General features: G+C 44.1%; 1 protein-coding gene across 1 annotated transcript in view; it reads right to left on the bottom strand.

Moving 5' to 3' along the window:
* The window catches only part of ACE2 (angiotensin I converting enzyme 2), a 23,991-nt gene that overhangs the window by 4,230 nt on the left and 10,270 nt on the right, over nt 1-9,491 (bottom strand). Inside the window, exons 8-15 of the mRNA XM_008939271.1 lie at nt 9,106-9,275; nt 7,887-8,113; nt 6,954-7,077; nt 6,516-6,527; nt 5,288-5,386; nt 4,545-4,667; nt 4,008-4,180; nt 3,331-3,389 (exon numbers count right to left, since the gene is read on the bottom strand). Of these exons, the coding sequence (XP_008937519.1) occupies nt 3,331-3,389; nt 4,008-4,180; nt 4,545-4,667; nt 5,288-5,386; nt 6,516-6,527; nt 6,954-7,077; nt 7,887-8,113; nt 9,106-9,275 (987 nt within the window). The remainder of the gene's footprint in view (nt 1-3,330; nt 3,390-4,007; nt 4,181-4,544; nt 4,668-5,287; nt 5,387-6,515; nt 6,528-6,953; nt 7,078-7,886; nt 8,114-9,105; nt 9,276-9,491) is intronic.

Here is a 9,491-nt window from a genome sequence, read left to right as displayed (position 1 = left end):
GGAATGCCTATAAATGCTGTCAGTGATAGTGTTAACACAGCTCCTGACTTTCTGGAGTACCATTCAGAAAGGTGTGGTAGAAGGCAGCCCTGTTGCAACAGGCTTTATAAAGCACAGCTACATTTTTCAGCCCTGTACTTCTCTTGACACTGATATAAAATGAAGATAGAGAAATACACTGGAGGGAAGAGCAGAAAGACACCGCTGCTGGCAACTTGTGCAGGACCAGCCCCCCAGGAAACGCAGAGGTGACCCAAAGCCACCGCTGGCAGAGCAGCCCCCACCGTGTGTGGAAGGCAGGGGCTGTCCCAGCTAGCAGGGGTGGAAGATGTGAGTCACATTTGCACTGGCAAATGCCAACTTTCTCCTGCTTGCTGAGTGGCAGGCAAAGCCCTCTGCTGAAGCACTTCTCAATGTTACCACTGTTGTCTCCGGCAGCTGGCAGTGTTCACCCTCAGCCTACAGCACTACTTGGGGGGGTGGGAGGGGTGGTTCTCAATTTTTTATTTATCCCCATCCCCTTTAAGCTCTGCAGTTTGTTTTTGCTGCTTTTTTTTTTTTTTTTTTAAATCAGGAGCTAATTGAGCTTGATTCTTCTACTGCTGCTTTCTGTACTTGGCATCTTAGCTTTATAATCATTTATTCATTTCCGTAATGTATATTTTGTCTTTTTCAGTTTGATGTATTTTAATTGCCACTGTGCCTCCCAAGTGCCCTTATAAATACCATTACTGGCTGTGTGGATGGGAAGTACCTGGATGGCTTCTGATCTGTGCTTGAGTAATGACTGCTGACACACCTTCCCTAGGCATCTCAAAAACCAGCCTTTGGTGTTCACTGTTCAATACAGAGCCTGCTTTGCTCTCGGAGAACAATGATCTTGCCTAAGCGTCTCTGCTCTATTATAGCGTGTTCCCTCCAAGTTCCCACGTGTGACTTGAAAGACAGTGTAAGTCTAGCCTTTGATTCAAAAAGGATTTTTCATTATGAAATACGTCTAAATGCTTGCAGGCTGACAGCTCTCCATTTCCTAATGCTGTTTTGTGTGCCAGCCTTTTACAATGTAATCACACATATGACATTGACTCAGTGGGGAATTTTGAATTAACACGGAAACAGACTCCATTTGCAAGTAGTGGTCAGGGCACTCACATTCCTGGAACCCTTCATCTGAAATATGACAGACCCCAAGAGATTCAGCAGGGGTCTTGCAGCAGTTTGCCTTGGGAAGGCACTTTCATAAAGCCCCAGCTGAAGCAACGCTGTGGGTGTTTCAGCCTCATCAGCTACGCTGGTGATCCAGCAATGCTAGGCTGCAGCTTTCATCTCATCAGCCTGAAAACAATTAGCAGGGTAACTGCGGCAGCACACGCTCTGGTACAGCTGGCATGAGCCCATCCGTGAGTCTTGGTGCTTAATTTGCCAGAACTTTGGGCTGTTTAAACTTCCCTGCTGATAACAGCCAGGGTATGTAGCTGAGAGGTGTAGTATTGCCTGGGTGGACTGCAACTGCTCCCGAGGAGCTCCCCCTCTGCAGAAGAGAGGGGGTCTTTCCCTTCCTGCTCTATCCAATGCTAAAGAGCAGAATACAGAAAGATTTGCTGGCGTACTCAGAAAGCTTTCTGTTGTCTTAGTGGTGGTGCAAAGCAGCTCAAAATACATCTTAGACAAACAGTTGCACTGGGTTCCCAGCCTCTGTGTGCTGTGAGCCATGTAAAGCAGCCAAAACACATTGCTCTGTGTAGCCGGGCTGAGATTCCTGCCCGAGGTTCTCCCTGCCTTTTCTCTGTGCCAGTTCACCCGTGTACCATTACTCACTGCTGGCATACCAGCGTTCAGAGTCATGTCCCCAGGAGCTCAGCAGAAGGGACATTTGTGGGGAGGCAGAAAGCTACTGAACGGAGAAGGTTTCTTGCAAGGTGGTTTTGAGAGGAAAATGCATGGCTTGCTCTTCATAGCTAAGGAACCTACTGTCCATACAATAATTCAAATTAAGTAATCTGAATGAGATTGTTTTACAGCTGCTCAATTGCACAACAAAAGACTATGATGGCAAAAGGCACGCATAAAAAATGGTATTAAGCTAAACATTAACCATAATGACTAATAAATGTGTTGTAATATGGAACCTTTTCATGCTGTTGATATCAATTTTGAATTGTATCTAACTCGACTCAGCGGTCTAGGAAGCTATAAAACTCCAGTGGGGCTTGCATGTGAGAGAGTGATAGAAGTAAGAGCATCAATTCACATGAAAAATGAGCCCATGGTATTGTGTCCTTGCTAGTCCAATAGGCTCTGACGTGCAGGTTTAAATGACCTGCCTGATGACATATCCATTCTTGGAAAATTACTAATGTTCTGCAAGGTGAAGATGGCTATTAACAGGAATGAAGTGTCTGCACTTAAGCCTTCTGCACTGCCTCCATGAGATTAGCATAAAGAGGCACAGCTAGAATAAGGAGCAAATTTTCAGCTTGGGCTAAGCAGATGGGCTAAGCCAATGCTCTGGTTAAAATCTTAAAAGCCATCTTTGGCTTTGATGAGGTTTTTCAGTTGCTGTAATGCATTTTATTGGACCAGCTGGTATAACTGGGGAAAGCAGACAAGCTCTTGGGAATGGAAACCCTTCTCCTCGCCTGAAACAGAAGCAGCTGCACTGCCCCCCACAATCCTGATAACAAAGCTGTCTCTGCATAAGGGTTGGAGGGCCAGGAGGCAGCTGAATATATCAGGTCCCGAAAAAATTACAGCAAACAGGCAGACAAAGACCTTCGGAACAATGCTGACAGAAGGCTTTCAGTGTGAAATCAAGAGCATTTGAGAATAGAGAGTGGGATTCAACCCCTCTGCTTTAGCCCCACATGTAAATGTGAATTTGCTGCTCTAATAATTTCTGAAGGCAGCCACCACAGCCATAATAACAGAAATTAAAGAAATTAGGTAGAGTAATTATTTAGACATATCAGCATAGTTGGGAAAAATATAGCCATTTTCAGGTACAACGATCCTTCTACACTAGCCCTTTAGGCTTGTCCTGTAGCAGGTAAAAAATGATCAGTAGCTCCACAGAATAACTCAACTCATCTATCTGAGACGTGTTTCTTAAAATGGGTGGAATCACTCCCTGGAGACATCCCTCCACAAGCTGTAGAGGGTGTCTTGACCATGAACTCAGATGAGACATCCTTTGTGAGATAACTCTTCACTTGCCGATTCCACTCTTCAGATACAAAGATCGGCCACACCCTGCCTTATTTTGTGGCAGTGATTAGCACAACATCTCTGTTGCCCAAGGAAAGGGAAGAGTGCCCCAGCACAAACACTCACCGCCTGGTCCCCCAGCGCTGACTTCAGGCTGATGCGCACTTTGATGGCATTGCCAGAATCTGGTTTAAAAAGAAACAAGGGCTGTGTCAGAGCTGCAGCAACAGAAGGTCTGTCCCTTGGAAATGCTGGCATGGCTAGAGTTTCCTCACAGGTTCCCCTGCTGCTCCTCACTAACTTGGTGGGATTATCCTGTTTCCCTTCAGCCACCTCTACCGCAAATATTCACATCTGGGATGTCAGTCATCCAAGCCTGGTTTTGTAGTAGACAAAAAGAGTGTGCACATCTGGAGTGCAGTCCTCTGGTCTTTAGACAACTCCTGAAGGAAATGTCTTTTACCCACCATTGGGAATGAGCAGCTCAGATCCAGATGCTGGTGTCTGGTTAGGTGAATCCCACCATTAGAGACTGGCACAGCACTGTAAGGGTTATGGTGTTCTCCAGGACTGATAGCAGTAACATACATATAACCTGGGTGGTTCAGCTCTCCATGTCACCACCACAGGCTGAAAAATGCTTGGCTTTCCCATGAGTAAATCTTACTGCTCAGTGGGTATTTCTCATAACCCTGCTTCCTTACAGAGAAGAGCCTTCAACAGCTACATGAGGAAAGGACTTTGTTGGTCAAGGTTTGTGAGGACTACCAAGCATCCTTAACGCACCCACAAGCCATACGTACATGGAGCCCAGTCTGTTCTCCAACCAATGTATCTGCCAGAATTGTTTTTTTGCAGCCACTTATATAAAGGTTCGAAGTAGTGGAGCAAGGGTGCTGCATTCATGTATTTCTCCCCTGTTACGCTTTCCAGTGCTTCTGTCCAGGGTTTGGATCTGCCTAATTCAAGCAATCGCCTGTGTATGTGGAAGGAGAGGTAATATATGTTATTGTCATGTTCCATCTGGACATCTAGCAAAATAATCTGCGATCAGTGTCAAAGTTTTATTCTTTGCTTCTGAACTCCCTCCTTCCTTCCTTCCTTTATTCCTGTTAGTAAAATAAATTATTTTCTCATGAAGAGGCAATTAAACTGTTGATGTATAGATCCTCAGTGGATATAAATTTAGTTAACTCATCAAAATAAACTAAGTAGCTCTATGCTAAATTTTCAGGCTAGGTCCATTCTTGATGCAACTTTGCTGACTCCATAAGCTTTCAAGGATGAATTAGGCTTTTTTACACTCTGATTTATTACTTGTGAAAACTTTGCTTTGTTACCTCAATTTCTGACCAGCTGTGATGGAGTTGGTAATGTCACATGTGTGCAGAGGGCCAGTATGGTTAGCAGCCTTGCAAAGTGCCTCCTGGAACTGGAACTGGTAGATAGTCCGGGTGTAATACCTAAAGGAAGGGCACAGAGAAGGAAGGCACAGGTTTTGTTAGTCATCTGGCAAGGAAACCCACAAGCCATTGGCTTTTGGAAATCTCTGCTGCTTTAGCCAGCTGATATTTATAGGCTGCACTAAGATTTAACAAAATGCCAAGGTCAAATGCAGCAAAAGAGCCCCAGATCTGTTTGCTGCCACATAAACCAGGAACAAGTAAGGTTTTTAAGACCCAGCTCTCTGCTTCAGCTGAGCCTTCTAAAATGAGATGGCTGGGACATGAAGGGGCATCCAAAATTAGTAGCTTCTTTGTTGCTTATACACAGGACAAGAGACAGTGGTACAGGGCATGCTGCCTCCTCAAGAGGCAAGCACCTCATATAGATGTGCTCCCGCTGGTTTGATGGCAGCATGAAGCTTCTCTGCTGGGCAGGAAGAACAGCAGCTTCCTCACTGCTCAGAGATTGCCATGGAGCAGCCCTTGATGTCCACAGAAAAAATTCCACTGAAATCAGTGACCTTCGGTCAGGACTTTAAACAAAATAACTGTGTCCTGAGACTCTCCAGTAGATGTTTTAGGTATTCAAGGCTTGTTCTATACCCAAAATGTAAGTAATGAATTAAATACTGAGCTACCTTATGAATGAGTAATCATTAGCCACATGAAACAGCACTGCAGGGTCACAGTAGGTTTCATCATGAGGGATGGGTTCAACAACGCCAACTATTTCTCTCCTGGGGATGAAGGAAAAACACAGGATTACTATTAATAGAAAATAAGGAAAATAACCCAACTGCTGTTGCTCTGTGCTGTCCGATATGTATGGACACCTCTCTCACTGCCAAACAGAGGAAGTCCATATATAGCTCCCAATAACCCAAATGACTACTGCTCCACAGCTGGAGATCACAGAGAAGTTGCTCTGAAACTGATAGTGCAAGGAAGGGATTTGTATAATAGCAGAGTGTGCAGGGAGTTACACGAAATAATCTACAAGACATGAGCTTCACACACACCTCTCATGCCCCAGGCCATTACAGTTTTGGAGACTAATACTTGTGGTTTTGTGCTGGGTAAGTGCATGCAGAGGCTGTGTGGTCCAAAGAGTAGATGGCCTGCTGTGCCACAGGGCTGGAAAACAGGTTTCTCTTATTTTCCTCTTCTGAAAGCGTGTTTACTGATCAATACTATGGGAAAAGCCCCATGCTCTAAGCACTGAAAGTGGTAATAAGCTTATATGGAAATATTTTCTGTAAACCTGTATTTCAAGGTCTTGCTCCAGCAGAGAGCTTTGCAGTGCCACTACAACAGATGTGATAAGCTTCCCGGAACAATTTGTCATTCTCCCTCTCTCTGACATCTCTGGTACTTCTGAATAAATCAAAGCTGACTGATTTTTACAGTGGGTCAGGAGGCTTGCTTATATCAAGTTTTATTATAGATTTTGTTGGCTGATGGAGGCTCGCTGCTCATGTTCATGTTTAGAGTGCAGACTGCCTGTTCGGTATGGGGCTTGTTTGGATTCTTTGCATTTTTCTGCCCCCATGTTAACCAACCTGTGAAATGACAGACACCAGTCTGAATCAAGCCATTTTTTTAATCCTGAGCTCCAAGGTGCTGAAAATAGATTGTCTGGTGGGCATATTCTGAAAAGGCACCTCTGGATGTTACTTGCCAAGGGAACTGTATTTTCTTAACTGAGAAAAGTGTTATCATAATACATAAGAGAGAATCAGTCTGGAATCTTTCAATTTGCCTCTAAAACCACCCTAGAATGGGGAGGGCAGACAAAACAGAGAAGTGTGCACAGATGTTTGGTAGATTGACATAGGTATGCTTCTCAGGCTGGCAAGAACAGTGAACTTCACTTTCCACTTGTCCATATGGAGGTGAGGAGCAGAACCAGAACATACATCCAAGGAGAATGAGGCAGGGGCTGTACTAAAGCTATGAAGATGTCTTGGGGCATGCATCAAGGGGACATCAGTTTTGATCCTGGCATCTGGAACATCCCACATAAAGGGCATGGGTTGCCTTTATCAGCAAAGCTGATGTTAGAAATGAAAGTCTGCCAAGACTAAGCTGTCCAAGGCTGTACACAGTGCTCATGGGGATACATGACTTGTGAGATGTTGTCTGCACCATGTTGGGTGTTTCTAGCTGGGCTTTTTAGAAACACCCTGAGAGATGGACAGATCCTGCTCTATGGCAACACAAGCACTTCGGTATATTGAGTAACTACAAAGGGTTGGTTTTGCAGGTTCATTTGCAAAAAATCCTCTTTGCTTTTCAAACTTACTTCATCTTTCCTGCTTTGTAATCTCACCCCTAAACACCATCCACCTCCACTTCTCCAGCATGTAAGTAAAAGGCATTGTTCCAACAATCGTTAGTGCTTGTTTGAGCAGAAAGTTGATTTCAGTTTCTGAAGAGAGAAGCAGTTAAGGTAATGGTTATGTTAGCAATTAGTGTCTGATCAGGCAGTTAAAGTTGCTTCCTTTTACAGCTAATGCTTATAACTGGTTTGAATTACAGATTTTCACCATGGAGAAAGTGAAAGGAAGAATACTACTGCAGAAAAACATGTGAAAAGGTCACTTAGGTATTGTATACAGCTTTGTCTCTCTTTCTTTTCTTCCTACTTCTTAAATAACCTATTCCTTTGGTATTTACATTTCATTGTCCTCCACTGAAAATCTTCCCAGGCTCTGAGGAATTTTGAGCTGAAAGACTTTGGTACCTCTCCATCCTTATAAAGTAATACTCAGAGAAGCCAGACAAACTACATTATAATGGTCTACTTATGTTGTCCACTCAATATTCACTTCAGTGGCAGATGTAAATCTCAAGGTTTAAGTTTCGTTTGAACTGCTAAATACATACATTGGTAGAGATATGTACAGATTCATGCAATGAAAATTGAAAAGTCTATCAGAGGCTCACCTAAATGAACTACGAATATTTTGGGATGAGTTGTTCAGTACTGAAGGTAATGAAGTGTTAGCTATTTGTTTCTAAATTATGTAGCAGCCCTATAACATAGTGATTCTTGCTTCACAATGGAATTTGGGGGGGAAAAAAAAAATAAAAAAACCCCAGTATTTCTGGTAAATCAGTGGGGTAAGATTTTCAGCAGCTTCCCAGCTGATCACTCAGTTTGCAGGCATGATCTGCTACAAAATAAGGCCTTCAAGTGTTTTCACTAAAGTACATAATGTTTATCCATTTATTTACCTTCATCCTCTTGGAAAGTTGGCTCTAGGAGGTCAAGGGATTTCAGGTGCTGAGGAGTGGCTGCAGAGAGTGACATAATTTCACCTACTGCCTCATGGAAGCCCTCATTGGCACCACCTCTCAGCAGGTAGGGCTGCTCAGAGTACGCCATGTCGTACTCAATGTGGCCCATCTCGTGGTGCACAGTCAGGAAGTCATCCATTGTCACTTTGGTGCACATCTTGATCCTGTGCTCCAGAGAAAAGTGCTCATGGTTAGAGAGATGATGGTCCAGCCCTGCCTGCCACAACCACAGGGAAAAGCAGCCTCCAGAGCTTGAGGACACACCTTGCCCCTCACAAAACCCAGGTGGCCACCTCCTAGCATGGGATGCAGTTCCTCCTGCAAGAGTGAGGTCTGGAGGGGAACTCAGCAAAACACTTTCAGCCACCTTGAAATTGTGCTGAGAGCAAGAGAAAATTGCTGGTTTGTGAGAAGCAGCTGCTCTCTGAAACTTGGCAATAAACTTGGGCAGATAAGAGTGTAAAAAACCCTGTGTGTCATGACAGCTGCTACTTCATCCTCTTGCAGGTACTATTTAGTTATGAAATTTCTTCCAGATAGGGTTTCCTTTCACTTTCCCCAGACTGCTGAGGTGTGAGGCTGGCAGCTTTCACCAAGCACTGCTGGGGAACAGCCTCTTTCCCCAGGTAACTGCAAGGACTGCAGGAGGCAACAGAATTTGCCTTAAGAGACTTCATTGTGTCAGAACTTGCTGTCTCTCTCCTTTCCCAAATATAGTCGAGACTGATGTATTTGCCTGAAACTGGATATTTCTGCTAAGCCTAGATAGTGAGCTCGCAGAAGGTTTTCACTTGCTACCAAGGGACCCTGTGCCATTGCTGCAGAATGTGCAGGCGTTCACAAATCTCACTGGTATCCACAAGCATCTGTATTTCTGCTTATTCCTTAAGCACTAGAACAGTGTTTATTTCTCTAAATCATATAAATAATAATCACTTCTCTGGTTAAATTTTACAGTAGTCCTTAGGTCTTCACAGAAAATGATACACAAGTTTACAGTCCCACATGATCTTTGCTCTCTTGTCCTCCTTCCACCTCTGAACAGCCAAAAAAAAACCCAGGAAAAATTACAACTTAAACCATCATGGTGTACCTTTAGTGAAAATACAAATGTTCTAGGAGATGAGATAGGAAGGGATCATAGTAATTGCAGTACCTGTAGTCATTTTTCCCCAGATCCCATGCTGTAGGATGGCAGACAACCTTCCTGTTGTCGGTTGGTTCTGTGAACATGGAGTTCCTCCAAAAGCCATCAGTCATTCTGTAGAGGCCGATGGAGGTGAAGAAGGCCTCAGCAGATTTGAATATTTTCATTGCATCCCATTTCTGAAAGAGACACCACCACCACTAACCACTGCTTCTGCACAGAGCCTGTTCCCAACAGTCGGCTTATTGCAAGGCAGCTGGCTTCACATTTACCTCCCAGCAACTTCAGAGCAGCACCTGACTTGCTAAGAGTAAGGTGTTAGTCTCTGCCTCCAGAATTTCTGCAAATTATGCTGGGAACTGGAATTAAGTGTTTTTCCCACAAACAAAATAGGT

The sequence above is a fragment of the Merops nubicus genome, unplaced genomic scaffold (assembly GCF_000691845.1).
Source record: "Merops nubicus isolate BGI_N331 unplaced genomic scaffold, ASM69184v1 scaffold20474, whole genome shotgun sequence".
NCBI classification, from domain to species: domain Eukaryota; kingdom Metazoa; phylum Chordata; class Aves; order Coraciiformes; family Meropidae; genus Merops; species Merops nubicus.
Note: the sequence above shows the minus strand (reverse complement) of the source record. Positions and strands in the feature narration are given on the sequence as shown.